The sequence below is a fragment of the Camelus dromedarius genome, chromosome 32 (assembly GCF_036321535.1).
Source record: "Camelus dromedarius isolate mCamDro1 chromosome 32, mCamDro1.pat, whole genome shotgun sequence".
In the NCBI taxonomy this organism is placed as follows: Eukaryota; Metazoa; Chordata; class Mammalia; order Artiodactyla; family Camelidae; genus Camelus; species Camelus dromedarius.
This window is the reverse complement of record NC_087467.1, coordinates 7,318,497-7,338,606: the sequence shown is the minus strand read 5'-3', so window position 1 is coordinate 7,338,606 and position 20,110 is coordinate 7,318,497. Positions and strand designations below refer to the sequence as shown.

General features: G+C 43.0%; 1 protein-coding gene across 9 annotated transcripts in view; it reads left to right on the top strand.

Moving 5' to 3' along the window:
* The window catches only part of DTNA (dystrobrevin alpha), a 221,311-nt gene that overhangs the window by 185,177 nt on the left and 16,024 nt on the right, over positions 1 to 20,110 (top strand). For 6 of the 9 annotated variants that reach the window (XM_031438981.2, XM_031438972.2, XM_031438980.2 and 3 more), the window contains 3 exons: positions 873 to 970; positions 4,420 to 4,533; positions 10,239 to 10,335. In XM_031438981.2, the coding sequence (XP_031294841.1) occupies positions 873 to 970; positions 4,420 to 4,533; positions 10,239 to 10,335 (309 nt within the window). Of the gene's footprint in view, positions 1 to 872; positions 971 to 4,419; positions 4,534 to 10,238; positions 10,336 to 12,185; positions 19,254 to 20,110 lie in introns of all 9 variants that reach the window. The other 3 variants (XR_010378658.1, XR_010378660.1, XR_010378659.1) reach the window with 1 other exon arrangement.

Below are 20,110 nucleotides of genomic sequence, written 5' to 3'. Positions count from 1 at the left end.
TGTGGCACAACATTGTAAACTGACTATACTTCAGTCAAAAAAGAAATGCGATGAAAAACAATAGAAAGGCCTTTCTGAAAGCCAGAACTTTACCAAGTTTAAATATTTCCTCCAGTTAGTTTTCTGTCAATTAAAAAGCAGGTTGAGTTTCTCCATAGCTTGCGCAACAGCAATGGGTGCTAGCTTTTAAAGCCTGGCATTCTTTGGTAGAAAGGTTAGTTGTGATTTTTTTGAATTCATTTTAAAAACAGTAAAAATTGACCTCGAGGAGTTTCTATAATGTACTGTAGAATAAAGAAAGCAAGGCACAGGGAAGTCTATGTAATTGATGCGGTTTTTATAAAACTGTATCAAATGGGGGTAGTGGGTACAGCTCAGTGGAAGGGTGCATGGTAGCACGCACTGGGTCCTGGGTTTCAATCTCCAGTATTTACATTAAAAATAATAATAAAAAATTTTTTTGAACATACAGTTATTACTGGTATATTACAGTGATGTAACAGTAGTTCTAGAGAAAGTGTTACCTCAGCCGTGAAACCTTTTTAACCCCACTTTATTAAAAGAATATTTGCAAGAAGGGAACGGCTCCCCGAAGACTTCAAGTCAGAAAGCTCAAAAACAACTTTTCCTGTGTTTTATGTATTTGCCTGCCTAAGAATTCTGTTCTGCTTTCCACCACATATGGATCTGCTCCAGATCCACAAAAGAACTCGGTCCTTAGAAGAGGAGTGGCCATTTAATTTTATGTACTGGCTTTATTGTTTTGATGGAAGTGGCTTCTTCCTTCTTGTCTGCGCATCTCACGACCCCCGTCTTCTCAGACGCAGGTTCCCCTTTCCAATATTAAATAGTGTTAACCCTGTATGTTACAGCAGCCGGCTCAGCAGAGAAGTGCTCCTGACATCTCCTTCACCATTGACGCAAACAAGCAACAAAGGCAGCTGATCGCAGAGCTAGAAAACAAGAACAGGTAAGGCCCTTTGGCCGTGCTGGCTTTCTTGATCCAAATACGCGTTCACTGATAACCCAGAGTCATGCTTTAAAACACCCAGGTTTTTTCACCCTGTGTGCATAGTCAGGGGAAGCCGTCTGGAGCCAGCAATGCTGGCTTCTGAAAAGCTAATCTTTCCATTTCAGATCTTCAGAAACTTCACAAGGGGAATCAAATATTTATATATTTCTGAGATGTCAATGCAGTTAATGTTTTCTCCCTAGACAGTCTCATTTCCCTTTTTCTGACACACTTATTTTGGTTAAGGAGCCATCTAATGCAGAAGGGCCCTTCTAGGGGCTGGGGGGAAAGTATTTCAGCCACCCAGAGACAAGTAGAAGGCTCGCCAGGCGGGGGGGGTCCCCTGAGGATCCCAGACTAAAGAGGCATTTGGAGTGACACCACCATCAACCAGTTGTTCAAGCCAAACATTGCCACGTCCAGTTCATCAGTAGGTCCTCTCTTTGTTCAACACAGGATGACTCACAGTCTGCGCCCCATAGGCAGGTGCCCAAAACCATCCACTTCATCTCCACCATTACCACGCAATCTCACCTGTCATTTTATAAAACATAAATCATGTTATTTCCTGTTCAAAACCCTCTGATGATTTTCCATCACACTTTGTGGGTTTTTCCTTAATTTTTATTTATTTATTTATTTGTTTGTTTATTTTTAATGGCGGTGCTGGGGATTGAACCCAGGACCTCATGCATGCTAAGCACACGCTCTACCACTTGAGCTATATCCCCACCCCCACTTTCCATCACACTTTGAATAAAACTCACCCCTCTTACCATGATCAGCATGTCCTCCCTGACCTGATCCCTGCCTCCCTTTCCAGCCACAGCCCACCTTGTTCGTTACACACCTGCTTCTTCCTTCCTTCACAGCCTTTAAAGTCCTGGTTGTCCTCTCAGCTTAGAAAGCTCTTCCTCAGGGTCTCCGCATGATGGTCCCTTGTCATCGCTCAGGTCTCAGCTCAAGTGTCAGCTCCTAAAAGCCCACCTATCTAATCTTTACCCACTACCTCCTACCTGAGGAACCAGCCTCTGTTACATCCGTGTGTGTGTGTCTGTGACATCACTATCTGAAAAAATAGCTTATTAGTGTGTTTCCTTTTTATTGTATGTCTTCCCTGACAGATATGGAAGTTCTTTGAGAACAGAGCCCATGCCAAATAGCCCCTTGGTTCCTGAGCCATGCCTGGTGCACTGTAGAAGTTCAGTAAATACATACTGAGTGAGAAAAAAATAAATAGCTGAGTCAGATCTCAAACTCCATGCTGAGTAAGCCCCGCATGGGAACAACTTGTACATTCTATGTTTCTTAAAACAGCACCCAACTATCTTAACACTAATCTCCTTTGTAAGCACTGATGTCACTTCTGAGATCAAACTGGTAAAGGGGGGAGGTTGTGATCACAGTTTCATGCCTATAGAGTTGGACCTGAGAATTTGGGGATAAACGGTCAAAGTATTCTTTAAAGTTCAGTAGGAAAAAGTTAAAAGGAAAGTACAGTTTTGGTTGACACATTTTTATATTCTTAGGGAAAAAAGACTAAAGCAAAAACTCAAAAGCTCACAAATAGCTTATCTGGGTTGCAGTGTTGACCGACTCTCCCGCCTCTCCCTTAAAGCACTCTGTCTCCCCTGTTAATCCTCTGCTTCCACTCAGCCTGGCGTCTTGAGGGGACATTGGGACTTCCTTTAAGGAAATACCGCAGGAGTGTCCGCCTCCCTGTGGGACTCCAGAACCAGCAAGAAGCCCCGTGACTGTGCTGACGGCCCTGTCTGTGCCATGCTGCGACTCTCGCTGCTTGTTTCTAGGACGTTTGGGGATGGCACTCTCTGAATGCACGTTTTTAGACCCAGGGAGAGAATAAAGCAATGGGATTGAGAAGAGCTGACAGGAAGAGAGCTTCCTCCTGTCCCTGAGTTATTTCCCTAGCCCATTCGTGAAGAGCATCCAGTCCACCCTGAACTCATCTCTCTAAGCCAGCAGCCTTCAGCCTCCCAGACCCCCAGAACCACATCCCAGAAGCTCATCCAGGTCACCTTCCTGCCCCATGGAGATCACCCAGGGATCCTATGATCTCCAAAGTGCCAGTTAACCCCATAATCAGATCTCTGGGCTTCTGGGGAGGATACAGTTTCTCATTTTATTTCATGGCTGCCCTAGGTAATTCATGGCCATTTCAGCAATGCCCTTTAGAAGATAATGCTTCTTTGTAGCATCCTTAGAGGAGCCAGTTGATGTTAGTATTAGAAATAGCAGGACTCTTCACATTACACTGTATATTTCACAGACTGCCTAGGCTAGACCTGTCAGGATTTCTTTTAAAGGGAGTTTTCCACTACAGAACACCAAAGGGGACCAAGAAAAAGTTGAAAACCACTGAATTATACCCTGAGAGGTGTAGTGACCCACTGGTCATTAGCTCCTTGAATCTGGTGTGTTTGTGAAGCCAGAGGTTGTAAATCAGCCTTTCAGATGAGAAGCCATCGGCCCCCTTGCTCACCAAGTTCACCTTCCATCCTGGGCGCTTTGTTCTGTCTTACTGGCTCTTGTGCATTTTGCTGGAGGGGAGACTGACCCCTCCCCCGAGAATCTGTGACTTGTAACCTTGCTTAATGGGTTCTAACTCACTTAGGGATAATGTGGCTGGCATCGGTCACCTATCCTTTCTGGCCGGCCTAATGTTCACCTCAACGGCAGGGCAGCCCAGCCCCCAACATCAATAATAGAGTGACATGTCTCACCCCTGACAGGGGTCACACCAAGAGCACTCATGCCACAGACTCAATTATAGCAAATCCTTTTAAAAGCACTTTTCTCCTAAGGCTGCCCTCGTTGAAATCCATTGTGAAGACTGGAACTGTTAAGAAAAAGAGAAAGAATGTGGCCTCACTGGGGGCTTCTCCGATAAATTCAGTGAGAGGAGTTTCATTCCTGGTGAGAGAATGGGGTTATTTAGTTTTGTAAAATGAGCACCATTTATCCTTATTTTCCTGCCAAGCACCTCTTACTTGGTAGCTGCAGGGACTTTACCACGTCGGGCTGTGATCATAAATCAAAGGAAGATTCATTTTTGTCTCTTAAGCAGTGCACATTTCAAAGTTGAACACATTAGCGCGGCATTCTATTACTTACTAGTGCGATGATGAGGTCCTGGTGAGAACCTTCAGCCTGAGGGCTCCGGTGACATACTGCCGAGTCTTCGTGGTTTGGATGTCCTGGAGATGAAGGTGGTGTCCCCACACCCTCAGCACCCAACTAGCTCCAGTCAGCTCGGTTGGTTAGTGAGGGGTGGCTCTGCTCCAGGACATAGGGTGAGCCCTGCTTCCTTGGCTCTGACGGCCCTGATCTGCTCGAGATGCTCTCTGAGTTAACTGACCGGCTTTCTTACCTTCCTCCTCTCTCCCAAGAGAAATCTTACAGGAGATCCAGAGGCTTCGGCTCGAGCACGAACAAGCTTCTCAGCCCACGCCAGAGAAGGCGCAGCAAAACCCCACTCTGCTAGCGGAACTCCGGCTCCTCAGGTAAGGAAAGGCTCCCCAGCATCCCAGGAAGGACAGGTGTTTGAGATCTTCACGGAAGCCTCCCAGTGTCCACCAGAACACTGTCCTCGCCCACTCTGGTGGCTGTGGTTTGGCCTTTTTTTTTTAATAGCACTCACCTCGTGGCTGAGATCTGGGGGGCTCGGCGGGGAGGCTGTTTGTATTTTATTTTTTCCTTTGACACAAAGAAAAGGAAACAGCATTCCTTAGCGCCAAAATAAAATGATTCCCTGGGGAAAAAAAATTTTTTATAGTGCACTATTTTTTAATTGAAATATACCTGATGTACAATAGTACGTATACAATATATATTATACAATAATGGTGTGTGATATAGTGATTTATAACTTTTAAAGGTTATACTCCATGTATAGTTATTATAAAACATTGGCTATATTCCCTGTGTTGTACAATACATCCTTGTAGTTTATTTTCGACATAATAATTTGTACCCCTTAATCCCCTACCCCTATGTGGCCCCTCCGCCCTTCCCTCTCCCCATTGGTCACCACTACTTTCTTCTCTGTATCTGTCTCATGGGAAGAAGTTTGAACTCAACTCTTTTTCGTTATCTGCACTAACAACAGTATGTTTATGATAAAAAGTGATCAACCAAACAAACACGTAAACAACTAAAGAATCATCACAGGTTTTGAAATTTACAAACTTACCTGGGACCCATACGTTTTCTCTAAATCTTGGTCCTTGATAGCTTCACATACCTGCCTATCTTCTGGTTCTACCAATGAATGTAAATGCCTGGTGTTATCTAGTCTGTCATCATGAAAGATCTGAGTTGGGAAGGACCTAAGAAGGTCATGTGGTTCAACCCCTGAATTTCAGGGCACTTCTCAAGAGTCGGACAAGGGGAGAGCAGTGGGATGTGGATGAGAATTGCGGTTCCTCCACTGTGCCCACGTGTGGACGGAAAGCCACGCCGTGGGCTCCACGTCACACATACCACCACGCCCTGAATACGGCACATAATTCTAGCCTGTCTGTGCAGAAAACAACACAGACATAAACTCAAAGACATTCCCCTGTGGAAATGTCCTATTTCTCAAGACACTTGTACTTAGCAAGTATGACATTCTTTCCATCTTTCAGTTTGAGTGCCAAGTATTTTTCAGGTGTATCTAACTCGGAGGCACACTTTTTGCAGTAAATACGGATGCCTCTTTTCAGAAACCCTTGTCAGAATTAGGGTGCCACTTACTTCCTCCATACAGAGAGACTAAAGGAAGCAGGTTCATTATGGCTATATTTGGATTTTCCCAAATCCCTGCTGATTATAGTCAGGGATGTTCCTGGGAGTTCCACCCTAGCCCTGCTCTTTGGACATGTTAGCATCTGGGGACTCAGCCCACCTGGCCAGGCCGCAGGCGCTTCCTCTCAGCTGGGATCCAGCCTCCCAGGTTCATGTCCCTGGCTGGAGACGCTAACCCACCAAAGGCTTGAGTTATAGAAAGGAGATCTGCAGAACTGGTAGCTTGTAGAGAAGAGATCACATCATACTTTAGAAGAATAACAGAATTTAATGGAAGAAACGTCGATTCTCCCTGTTCCACCTATGTGATTTCTGGTCCTCCCTTCAGAGGGGTGTATTAGAAATCCTTGCACATTCCATGACACCGTCACCCAGAAGGGATGAAAATAGAAAAGAAGGAAAAAGTGATGTTTTACACCCTCCTCCTTCTCAAAGGCATATAAAAGTAAATTACTGCCTGGAAGCATCCTTTGTCAAATAGGATTACGTAGGCCCTCCGGACTCACAAGTTAAGGAAATGGAGTCTAGTGTACACAGAAATATAACAGAATAAACCAACTTGGAAATAGAATAGTCATTTTCATCTATACCTCAGGGCACCCTGTCTCTGCCTGGAATGTTCTTTACATCTCTTCCATTGGTCGCCCCACTCTCACAGAATTTGTGGTCTAACAGGAAAATGACATAAATCAAATAATCACACAAAGAAGAATATAATTCTGAACTGTGAAAAGTGCTCTAAGTAATCTTCCTTTAAAAAAAAAAAAGACGTAACTATCAAACCTGCTACGTCAGTCAGAAGAGGCTACCAGGAGGAAGGATTGTTTGAGTTGAAGCGTGAAAGCTGGGAACACAGGGGATGGGGATTATGGATGGGGATTACGGACAGGGACGGGCGTGGGAGCAGCTGCCAGAAGGGGCTCCGGGAGACAGATGTTCTGTGCACAAAGACCAAATGGCAAGAGCACGTCTGGCACTTTTTTAAGAACCAGAAGGTTTATAGACCTAGAATGTAGTGAATGAAGGGGTGCCTGGTAAGAGATGGAGCTGAGGATGTAGGTGGGAGTAGACCATGATGCTATGTGGCCATCCAGACCAGCTTGAGGATATTGCTGTCAATCCAACAACAGGAAGCCCTTGAGGGATGAGAGTTACATATCGAGCTAGCCCAGTGGATTAGCTTGTCAGGTCAGACTCACCTGCATCAGAGATCGCACCCCAGTACTGAACATTGCTAATCATTTTAAGAATACGGGCAGGCAGGAGGCACAGGCAGAGAGAGGTCTGGAACATTCCATGTAGTTCCCCAGGTTTTTTCTTCCCCTATTGAATGGAGTTTCTGAGGAAATTTTGCAAGGTGATCCAGCGAGCCTTTCCACCATATTGACTTCCACCAACCATGCAGAACTCACTGTCTTCTCAGTTTGTCCTTATTTTTATTACACGCTCACCAGCATTGTTTTGAACTTATGTTTCCGTCTCTCACACCCAAGGACCAAAACTGTGTCCCCCTCATTATTTTATTTATAGTGTCTTAAAACAAAAGTGCTGAATAGATGTCTGTGGGATGAAGAGATAAACTGCAGAACCAGTGAGACAGCTAAAGAACTGTGTTTGCAAAGACAATATCATCTTCTATGATGAAGAAAACATTCATTAAACCTGCAAAGCAACTTCACACTACAAATCTTGGGAAAAAACAAGTATAAATTTCCATAGCTACCCCTTGCCTTAAAAATAAGCATCATTGTCTATACCCCAAAAGTTGCATTCTTTTCAGTTCACATGAAATTATTCTTTGAGAAAACTTATTAATATAAAGGGATTTTCTTGTTTCACCAATAAAAATGAAATTATAATTTCTGATGCAAGTCTGTGGTTTCCAGACTTGAATTTCATTAAACCAGTTTTTAAATTTTTTTTATAATATTGGGGGAAACAACATAAAGTTGAGTACTTTTTGTTTTACCATATGATGACTTTTTTTTAAAACTACCATCGTCTGTTATCACAAGTTTCATGAGTGGCAGTATGTTTTTTAACTTTTTATTCTGAAAAAACCTTAAGCCTACAGAAGAGTTGTAAGAATATCACAATGAATTTCCTTCAACGCTTCACAAAGAGATTGCAAACATTTTGCCACGCCATTCTCTATCTCCCTATATATGTTTATATATATAAATTACGTACACATTTTTGATTAGCAGTTTGAGAGTAAATTGCAGTCATCATAACCCTTTACCCCTAAATACTTAACGTGTATAGTTTCTAAGACAAAAAAGAAGATATTCTCTTATATAACCATGGTACCATCATCAAATTCAGGAAAGCTAATATTACCATTTAATATCGTTTAATATACAATACATATTAAAATTTTGCCTATTATCCAAACACTGTCCTAAAAGAAAGTAGGTTTTTACGCACATGAAAAATTAGAAATAATCTGACAGCATTTCAGAATATTTAGCTCTGTGGAAAGAAAATCACTTGTTTTCTCATTTCTCCTTGGAGGCTACACCACAGATGTGTTATCAAACCCACATTTGGTAACCACTGGTGTAAACACTTATAGAATATATTATTAAATTAATGGGTTTTTTTAAAAAATTGAATTCAATCAAGTGCATAAAAGAGTAAATGTCATGTTTTGAAAGAATACTACCATAAGATAAATGCACAAATAAGGTTTTTTTCAATGTTGATTAATTATACTAGTATCAGCAAAGTTTTTCTGACAGTTTTTGGATGCCTCTTAATATTTTTTACCTACAATATTAGAAGTTTGCTTCAACCTTCTTCTCAAAGTGCTCTTATGATCAAAAGACCAAAAATTACAGAGCAGTAGCTAGAAAAGAACTGGAAATAAATCAGAAACATTATCCAGCCTTCTACCAAGTCTACTGAGAGGATGTAGTTGGGACACTATGTGCAGACAAGGGCAAAGGAGAAACAGATAATGGATTTGTCATTGAAGAATATTCTTGAATTGGGCAAGACTCTCAAAATTACAGTGCTGCAGACTAGAAAGACAAAAGACTAAAATAAGATACCATTAAAGTCTATAAAATTATGATGTTCCTTGTCCTCAGGATTCAGAAAAGAGGCAATTGTAAAGGGAATCAAAGGAAGGATTACTCTGGGAATAAGCTTTAAGTGGCAATAAAAGCCTAAGATATACATATATTCAAGAAGAGTTGAGATGTGTTTATAAATTTTCAATTCATAATTCATTATAGAGAAAGCCGATATGAAAGCAAAGTAGAGATGTCTCTCTTACATCCAGAGCCTGTCCTCCCACAGAATATCTTGCAATTGGATGAGTCATTGACCTAACTCAGTGTGACATTTTTATATTGTCAGTGTTCCATTTCAGAGTCCCTGCTGTAGCTCGACTTAATTCTGTGTCTGTGCCATTGAGACTAGGCACGTCCATTCATTAACATTAACAAATACATGGTTAAAGCATCCACACATTTTTTTAAAATGTAAGCTCCAATATTTCAAAATCAGAGAGAAGCCTTTGGGGCAAGGAAAAAAGTTGCATATATTACTTTTTCACTAACAGTCATGAAATAATAGATTTGGAATTGATTTGGGAAGTACACCTCTACTCAAAAATGTGAACCATTAATATTCTCCACACCATTTTATTTCTTTTCCCTCCTTGGAAGATATTTTTGGTACCTCTAGTGTCAACATACAGAATAGAATACAGATTGTCCTTCATGGTTTTCATTCTCACTGACAGTTTAATAGAAGCTCTGCAAGACAGAACAAAATTAGACACAAGCCTTGTAGATCATTTTCAGTTAGAATAATTGTGTAAGAACTCCTTTATTCTGACTTCACTCTCTGAAGCCAAACCCAAACCAGAAAATTTAGATTGACTATAAAAACCATATACCATGAATATTTCACCTCTGAAAGGCGCCACCTTGCATACCAAGAATTGAAGAGGTGAAAAATGTACTTCTCTTAATCTTATTTCCGTACATACTAAGGTGACTGGTATTTTCTGCAAGGTTTACGAAAGGGTCCTTGGGTTTGGAGCATCTGTGGGATTGGCCTCCTTCAGGGACAGTCTGGTTTTTGTTTGTTATCTGAAGGGGACCCAGTGGCACAACACAAGGCCCATGACATAATATGTGTTCAGAAAAGATTTCATTAAATGGTTAATTCAGGGTAGATGGGGGAAATACCCAGTAAGAGTTTAATTCTGTTTTAGTATGAAGTTTAACAAACAGACATACACCCAAGCTGTAATTGTTCATTTATCTGACACCATTTCCCTACCTGGAAACCATGTCAAAGATCCAAAGATGCCCTTTTTCTAGTGGTCCACCAGCACCACGAGATTGGAACGTGTGCTTAGCAGTGAGTTGAATGCTGTTTCTGATAACAACTGCTTCTTTCTTAGACAGCGCAAGGATGAGCTGGAACAGAGAATGTCTGCTCTCCAGGAGAGCCGGAGAGAGCTAATGGTCCAGTTGGAAGGTCTCATGAAGCTACTAAAGGTAAGATACTTCAAATAAATGTTTCTTAGACTTAGGACTGTGGCATTTGTTTAAACAAAAATGCACATAATGTGCAATGGTTTTTCCAATTACTATCGTGTGGTTTCCTCCAAAATGTGATTTCAAACTCAGCCATAGGATCTTTTCTTAGACACATCAAATGATAGCAGTCAATTATAGGGCTCATTCGCATCCATTTCCTGGAACCAGACTACTGAGGACCTTCAGGGGACAACTTCTTGGCTTATTTCCAGTTCCTTATGTCCTTTGAAGTAATAAAACTGGATTTATTCAGAAACATTTTACATGTAATTGCCTTCAGCAGTTCTGACTAAATTGAACAGAAGCTAATGTCTAATTCAGGAAATGAAGATAAAAGCATGAAATAATTTTGGTGATTATAGTTTCATTAAGAGGAGTGACTTTGTTAATTTCAGTAAATTTGATCAAATCTGTGTGGCTTTTAGCAGCAAGTCACATAATGTCTGTGGGTTTCAAATGCAAACTGTAAATGGGCAAATCTCCATACTTTTCTGCAGGGAGAGGGTGATTTCTGGACATCCTCTGCGGAGTGTTGTAATCTCTGATTCTCACTGGGAAGTGGCATTCTTCCTGTCACAAATCCTTATTCCCTTTTTCAGTTAAAAATTGGTCTAAGTTACATCTCGAATCAAAAGTAGACTAATTATGGCCACATGTCCACAGCTGCCCCCCACAGAGGCTTCAGTGCTCTGTGGTCAGCCTGCCTGATGTAAAAATAAGCATGAACCAGTACGGATCGGAATGGTGACATTGCAAAGGCAGGAACTAAAATTCTGACAGAATGACAAGAGCAGAGTCTCTGAGACAGCTCACTTGTGGGACAAGATGTCCTGCCTTTCAGTCCGTGGGTCCCCCACATCCCTGACTCCCCATCATTTATTGTTTCTGTATTGTTCTTTCTTTCTTTCTTTCTTTCTTTCTTTTTCTTTTCTTTTTCTTTTTCTTTTCTTTTCTTTTCTTTTCTTTTCTTTTCTTTCTTTCTTTCTCTTTCTTTTTTTTCTTTTTTTCCTTTCCCTTCCTTCCCTTTCCTTTTCTTTTCTCTCTCCCTCCCTTTCTTTTATTTATTTTTTACATAAAAAAATTAAATTATTAACAAATATCTGTTGAAACCTACTGTGTCCCAGGCACTGAAGTAAGTGTAACACTGTTTTCTTTTGTTTTCTTTATTCTTTTTTTTCCTTAGTCGACTTTTCCTGCCATCAGTGTTGGGAACGCTGTGTCTTTATTAAACCAAATTTACTTTTTATTGTACTAGACATGTGAAATGTAGAAGCCAGTTTTGTTGTACTGTCTACGTTAAGACAGGACTGGATAATGAATAACCGCTTGCTGTTTCTGCCCTCGTGTCTCATTTGATGGTCCAGGAAAGCTCTTTCTGTTTTCCTTTCCAAATACACCAAAGGAAGAGGGCCAGTCGCATCTTTCCCTTCACTGAATGAGGAAACTGAAAACAGCCCCCTGGGTCTATTCCTATAGCGTCTATCACTGTAACAACGGGACAGGAGTCTATTTCCCACCAGCCGTCTGGGCATCAGCCTAGCCTAACTGAGCCCAGTCTATAGTGTCAGGATGTAGCAACAGCAGGATAGGGAGGGAAATCATGTTGAAAGATGGTTGGATGCACGGAGGAAAGAGAGGGGTCTGGAGTCTCAGATACCTAAATAGACTTGGAAGTCAAGCCTCAAGGTAGAAGAGGCTTGACCTGCTATCCAAGCCGTACTGAGGTTTCCCCCACCTTCATTCACTGTGTACTTGCTTGTATTGGAACCCTGGGTAATCTAACTGTTATTGATTCAATCTTTCTGTAGGAAGAAGAATTGAAGCAGGGAGTAAGTTATGTCCCCTACTGCAGGTCTTAACTAACAGTGGAGGGGCCTGCCGTCCTGCTGTTTTTCTCATTGCTTTTGCCTCTAATGTATGTTCATGCTTCAGTTTGGAAAGAGAAAAAAAAATTACTAATTTGCTTCCTTTTCAATGTAGTGCTTGAATTGAGACGTATACAATTTAGCATTTTTTTTGTAACTATTACTACTGTCAGCATCAAAAGAAGAGCTATTACATCTTCTAGAAGAGGGAACAAAAACATTAATTTGTTGGAAACTTTTTAGATCTCCAGGGGTCTAGGTTTCAAGCCAGTCTCACGCTTTTCTGGGTTGTTGATCAGACCCTTCTCGTAATAGAAAGACACCCACCCCAGTTACACTAGGTAAAACCCACAGCACTCAGATGCTAACCTTGACATCTTCTCATGCTGAGAATATTCAGTTCAGTTTCCATTTTACTGAAAAAGTTATGGAACCTCTTTTTGTAAAAATCAGCCAATTACATCTCTTTTCATTGCATACTTATTAAGCCCTGCTCCCCGCTGCTCACCGTAAGGTGTCCAGTCTAATAAAAGAAAGACTATGCTTGGTAACTGTTCACTTCCTGTTGTTACGTTCTTCCCGAAGCAGAATCCCTACCATTAGTTGACAGTAATCTCCAAAGACTAGGTAACTTTCAGCCTTTCTCTTATCACCAAGCACTTTTTGCTCTGGGAGTTCATAAGCTGTTACCTACATACAGTTGTTTCCCTGGGAATAGGAGCCTTGTGACTCTCTCGCTGTAAACTGAACTGTCTGACCACGTGGCCAGGTGCAGAAGCCAGCAGAGGGAGCAGCGTACTCAAAATATAGTAGTAATGAAACGAAAGCAAAATAAAAGCAGCTTTCATTTCAAGTGCATGTCCCAAGCTGCGTATGACAACATGTCCCACTTGTGGACATTCTTTCCATGGATCGATCAGAACCACAGCCTGTCTGATTTCAGCGTACCTTTTACTTCTTCTGTATTCTCTTTCCTATTATTCATTGTGTGTGTTTGTGTGTTACAAAGAATGTTTGCAAAATGCTGGACACATTTTTATCCTTCATTCCCCACCCCACCTCCCCGCCCGTCTGTAAAAAAGGAAAGTGTAAAATGAATCTGTAATGTCAGACAATAAAGACAATGTATTACATTATTTGTATTTTGTGAAAAAAAAATCACTTCACTTAACTGAAGTCAAATTTAATGAGCAAACAGTCCCCCTGGGTAAAGGACACGCATTTGCTGCCTGTGTAATTGCCCATAAACGTGTACGTGGGATATTGCGATTGTACGTCCAACACACTTAGATCATGTAAAGAAAAATGCCATCTCATGGTGCTTCTCTGCAAACAGCCTCTTTTCTTTCCTGTCTCTTACTCAGCATGTGCATAGAAAAAGGAAATAAGGCTCAAATATAACCTTCCTCCTCCTAGTGGAGACAGCAACCATCCTGTAGTCAGCCTGGCTTTAGCCGGTTCCCCTGGGGACCCCTTCTCTACCATTTCCAAGGCAACACATTCTTGAAAGGCTCAGTGGACCAGGAAGTTCATAAACAGATGGATGCATAAAGCCAAACCACAGCAGCGCCCGTAAGAGCCTTACAGCCGCCTTTCCTTCCAGCCCCTCCCCACGGAGCCCACCACAGCGGCCACATCTTTGTCAGCTGGCCAGCAGTGGGTACCACTGCATAGGTACTTAAGGGCCATTATTGGTAACACCCAGATGTCATCAATGCCTTATCTGGGTGGGGAGAGTGTTTGCTGGTCTTTCTCCTTTATTTGCTTATATATTCAAGCCTCTTTTCAAAAAAGGACCCAAGGCAGCTGACGATAAAAGAAACAATGACTTCGTGAAATAGAAATAGAAAAATCAAGAACTAAAGAAAATGCAAATATGCTCATCACAAGGGACCAGGGTGTTCCTGTGAGCTTTCTAGCAATGAGGCAAAGAAAAGGGAAAACATAATTGGCAGTTTTATCAGAATGGAAATGCCAGTTTTTCAAAAGACCCAAATTTCTGTTGGCATAAGTGATAAAAAGAAAGTTTTCACTCAGAGGAGTAGTGAATGATGAAATGGACAATATGGTAGTAGATCTCGTGTGGCTGATTTTTATACTGACCCTCAGTCGAAATTAAAGACAGAACCCCATATGTCCCAATCTTGTAGGGGCAGAATTCTACAAGGAAATAAACAAATGCCGTCCAAATTTATAGACTTCTCATGGTATAACATGATCTAAGGAGAGAATTTAGAGGTCTCAGTCTGGCATCTGCTTCTAAATTCTGGTTCTATTTATGAGCCTTTCCCCTTTGGGGACATTCTCTTTGTAAAAATCAGATTTAAGACACCACACACAACAAGCTGCTTGATTTAATAGCCTCTACTTGCTTTATCATGAAAGTCTGTGTGGTTCAATGTATTTTATTATACTGGTATATATAATTCCTACTTATACTGTTTCTTGTTAGAGGTAATGCATGAATTTATTCCCCTTGAGGAGAGAACATGAATTAAAAAAAATAGTGCCTGTAATATAATATGATGATTATGGTATCATAAGCAATAAATTTTTTTAACAAACCTTGAATCGAAATTATCCTACCCTCTTTCTTCTTTGTGTATTTTTAAGATTTATTGAAGGAGCCGTAAAAAGAACACTCATAAAAAGTTTAATAATGAAGGCGGCTGGGATGTAATAGCAGTGATGATACATTCCAGAGTTTCTGGTATACCTCCAGTGCCAAACAGTATGACCCGGTCTAAAACCAAATATCCTGACTCTTTGAGTTCAGGAAATAGGGTCCAAATAATAATTCTCTTAGAAAGACTACTGGAGTTAGACCTGAGTTATAACGGTCCCAGCTCTTCACTCACAGCTGTAAGATCTTGAGTAAGTCAATTAACTTCCTAGTAACTTATTTCCAACACGCTGATAATACATGGCTCACAGAGTTTTGTAGATTTAAAAAGATGACTGGTGCGGAAGCACTTTGTAAAATGCTACATGCCTGTCAGATACAAGTGTCCATGTATGTATGTATATATGTGTATACACACACACACGGGAATCTATCCGCTTGTCTAATTTGACTCATATTTTACATGCACGCACGCACACACACACACACACACATATACACACACACGCACGTAGGCATTCACTTCTCTTCCATACATTAACTAGCAGTGCCTCCAATCGGGGAGAGAGTCAAAGGTCAGCCAAACTCCATCTCTTCTTCTCTTCTGTATTTCCAACTGGGTGGCTCAGGCTCCTACTTCTTCTGTGGAATATAATAAACAAGCCAGAAATGACAGCTTTTCCCCGGTTTATGTTCACCTTCCATTATTTCCCCTGCTCATCCTCTCTGGTGGGTATTCTGTGTCGTGAAGCAATCAAAAGTGAGAGGGGTGGGGGTAATTAGTGTCGGAAATAATCACCCTGCAATTCTAGGACTAAGATTTCATGTTCAAAAACCTACCCTCCCAGTCTCTCTCTCTCTCTCACTCATTCTCTCCTTCTCTCTCTCTCTCTCTCTTTCTCCCTCTCATGCCTTTTAAAATTAGGAATTGGTTAATTAATTCTAGAAAAGTAAAAATTTCTTCTCTGTTTAAAAAACCTTAGAAAATGACCCTCCAGTTCAGGATAAAGGCTAAGCGCCTTTGATGACCCTAGAGGCCCCCAAACCTGGCCCCACCCCTGCCCAGCCTCACCCCGCTCCACTCCCCACACTGGCCTCCCACTGTATCAACCACACTGGCTCCGCAGTGGGTCTGCAGGACCCCCACCCCACCCCGAGCCTTGCCCACCATAATGCTCTTCTAAGCCCTGCGATGCTTCCTCTTTTCTGCCTGGAAGTCTCCACTGTAAGACCCAAGTCAAATGACGCCTCCTGCCTGGCCAGTCAGAATTAGTCACCTCGTCTGTAGCCCCACAGCAAACCCAATGGTGGTCAGTAAGTGCACACTGGAAGAAGGGATGAAAAAGAGGGTTGAATGTGGCCAAACACCGCTTTGCTGCACGCTCCCAGGCCGCTGGGTAAAACCAGGCCTGACGACGCCGCGTTCGCCACCAAACCCCAGAGGCTGACTTTCGGGAAGGGGGCACCTGGTTAGGGGAGGGTCCCTTCCACCACCCACTCCTGTCTCACAGTCCTCTGCTCTGCCCTTTCTCCAGGCAGTGCTGGGTCCACAATTAGATAGACCTTCAGCCCTTTCTTTGAAGCATTCCCTCCTCCTTTCTGGTGCTGAGTGGAAACCCAAATCCTTCCCGGGGAAAAAAAAAAAAATCCGAAAATTTATGGATCTTGTCAGACTTTTTAAAAATTGATATAACAGCAGGTTGACTGGACTCCGAGAATGGAGGGTGGAAATGAATTTTTCATTTATTCTCTAGGAAGAGAGCTATTTTAAATTTGCCAAGGGTGATGTATGTTTTCCTTCTGCCATAAATCAACCCTCTTCTCAGGAATTTTAGATCTATATATTGATCAGCATGGACCGTTGTCCCTTAAGTCTTCTGCTCCATTAATCATCGAGTAATTTCCAGGAAAGGAGGCTCGCAGTGATCATTCACTCCACCATGCTTCATGGCCAGGCCAGAGGCCACTGTTCTCTAGTGGCTGCTGCCTGTGACAATGAAACTCCGTGACGTCTTCACCAACCTACCCCAAGCCCAGGAGGCAATTGCCTTTCCCTAGTGGTCCTCCAGGAACAGCAGGAAAGAAAGCCAGAGATGGCGCTCCCAGCAGTAAGTCTACCACGCATCAATCTGGGCAGTGTTCTGACAAAGACAGATGGGGCCCTGATCGCCCAGGGAGCCAGGGTTGCCCCCACTCCACGTCTGGGTAAAAAGTGGATGTGACTGGGGAGTTACAGATTGTGGGAAAGATGCAGCTGAGTCTTTGCTTCAGCACAGAATCTTCCACCTAAATTGTTCACGTAATCAGACTGCTTGAAATTGCACCAATGAGAAATTCATTTAGGAGCTGGTGGCTGTTAGTCATTCACACGTTGGTATAATTTAGACCCGGTCAAGTGGTCGGTTTCCCTTAATATATCACCACAGTCCATCATGTCACTTCTATCACAAGACCACAAATAGGAGTTTTGAAGGCCAGAAGCAGACAGAAAGAAATAGGAAAAGTTTGGAGACAGGGTGTTAGGCAGGAAGAGGTGGGGCTGGGCATGCCTCAGATAAACAGTTAGCAGGAGAGCCCGGCAGGCATGCAGAGGGGAAGGCAAGAGCATTGCCAGAGGTAAGAGGCTCACAGAAAGGAAGGGCAGAAGGGCCGGTGTGGTGCCCAAAGGGGAGGGGGCGGCCCCATGTGCACCCTGCGCTAGAGAGCCGGGCCGAACAGGTGCGAGCAGGGCTGGTGTGAGCACAGCCATCACATGTCGAAAGGCAGGCCCGCAGCCCCATCTCTGCAATCACTGGGTCCAGATGTGCTCCAGAATCCAAAACCATGGAGGCTTTAGAAATGCAAATACAGTGCAGACACCACGTAAGTAGCCTCACATCAGTTATGAAACAACACGTGTGGCTCTGGATTTCACATTTGCAGAGAAATGAGAACCTATGGGCCTATATTTTCTGTACTGATTGATGAACAGCCCAAAGGCTGTTTCTCTCCCCTGGGCACTCACATGGCCCCCCATGACCCAGTAACTAGAAGGTACTGCCTGCCCTGGCAGGAAGCCTCAGGCCGATGCCTGACACCCCTCCCTGGTGTGCCCATGCCCTAGACCTTATGTCTTCCCATCGCTAAACCTTTCTACTGGAGTAAAGCATAGATGGAAACATGTGATGGTTGGTCACTGGGCCTGAGATCCTGATCCAGCTGCGGTGCCATGGGAAGGCCCTGGTCTTGTAGCCTAAAGGTGGGGGATCCATTTTCTCCCCATCATTCACTAGCTCAGAGACCTAGAGCAACCTAATTAGCACCACTGAGCCTCAGTTTGCTAACCTGAAAAATGGGAGTAATAATACATCCTAGGCTTGTTGTGAAGTAGTTGGGATTAAAGTGCTGTCCAAACTGCACGTTGCTGTTCAGATACAAGCTACTATCACTCTTAGCGCTGATTAGTGAGAGAATAAAACAAAACAATGTATGTAAATGTGCTTTAGACACTGAAAATTACATACAAAAGTGGAGTTTTGCTTTTTTTATTTTTAATTTTGGTACGGGAGGTAATTAAGTTTTTATTTATCTTTGATGGAGGTACTGGGGACTGAACCCAGGACTTCATGCATGCTAGGCACGCGCTCTACCACCGAGCTATACCGCCCCCCACCAAAAGTAGAATTTTGTTATTATTATTGTGAACCTCTCATCACAGAAGAGAATCTGGCTTCCAGAGCTGAGAGGGTAACCTACACTGTGTAGCCAAGAGGAGCCTTCTTCCTTCAACTCCTCTGCCCAAAGCCTCATCCCCTGTCCCACCTCCCTGCTGCACCTGGTTCCTTGGTAAAGAGGACAGGTAAGAAAGGGCAAAGGGCCCCGCTGAGGACCCTGCCTGGAAAAGGATGCACAGGAGCGGCTGCCAGGGAGGGGGCGGCCCCTGACCTCAGGGTACCTGACCAACACTTGTCTCCTTGGAGGGACCCTCCAGCAGCCAGAGCCCATCCTGTGTGGAGGCAGAGCACCTGGACTCAGGCTCCAGCCCGGACTCTCTAGCGCCATCTCCTGGGCAGTTCTTTTCACCTCTCTGAGCTGTGAGATCAACAACCGCACATTTAGCGTAAGGGGACCTACTTCAGTGGGTCGCGGAGAGAAATCAGTGAGGACAGACATGAAAAGCTTTCCTACATGGCGAAAAGAGTCCCATGCGAAGTCACTTATCACTGGCGTGGGAAGCAGAGAAATGGCCGGGTAGCGCAGCCGCAGAGGTTTCGTGGTGATGACACGGAGCTGCCAAAGTTCGCGGGGGGAAAACCAGACCCGTCCTCGAGCAGGCTGGGTCTAGCAGGCTGCGAAGCGTCGCCAGCGGGCAAACTTCTCTTCCTGGGGCCGGGACTGGCCATGCCAAGGTACTGTTGCGAGTGAAAAGAGTGGAGTCCTCAGCCCCTCGAGCACCAGATGAGTTATTTTCTGTTTTGCTTCATTTTTAATTCTGGGTTTTTCTCAGTTCATAGATGTGACTTTTATGTGTGACGCAGAGCCCTGGAAAGCTAACAGCATGGCATTTTACAGGATTGATGTTGTGTGTTTTAACTGCAAGGAGCTGAGCCCACAGCAAAAGACTTAAATCGAATATTCCAGAGCACTGCTCTGGTGGTGCACGTCTGGGGTTTGAATGGGGTGATGATGAATTTCTGGGCCTTGCTGTGGAAGAGTCCTCACTCTCCCCGGCCAGACCCAAGGGACTGGAGTGGAATTTATGTGAACACCTAATCTCTTTGCATTTTCTCATACGTGCTGACATTACTTCCTTTGTAAACTAATTTTTAAAGCAGAGAAAAGTGTTTCCAAGAGACCTCATTGTAGAGACAAGGCTATGAAATTCCAGGTGTGACAGTTTCAGATCAGTTTCATGCCAAGGACTGGAGCGCAGAGATGAATGGCTTTTGAGTTGTTTTCTCCTCTTTTCTTTACTCATTTCTTTAAATCCCACTTTTCCTACTGCTAGAATATTGTTTTTTCATAGGCGAGGAGAAGGACATTTCCTACAGGAAACATTAACCAAACATTAGAAACCAAGATTTTTTTTTCTTTTCCTCATTTGAATCCCTCAATCACAGAGCAATTCAACAGTCAACTTTTACTATAAAAGAGAGATTAAACAGCTTACATCTCATTTGATTCTTAATGTGAGACTTAATATATGCAATATGGCATGATATGATTTGAACTAGGCATTATCCTCAACAGGTGATGCCAGGACAGA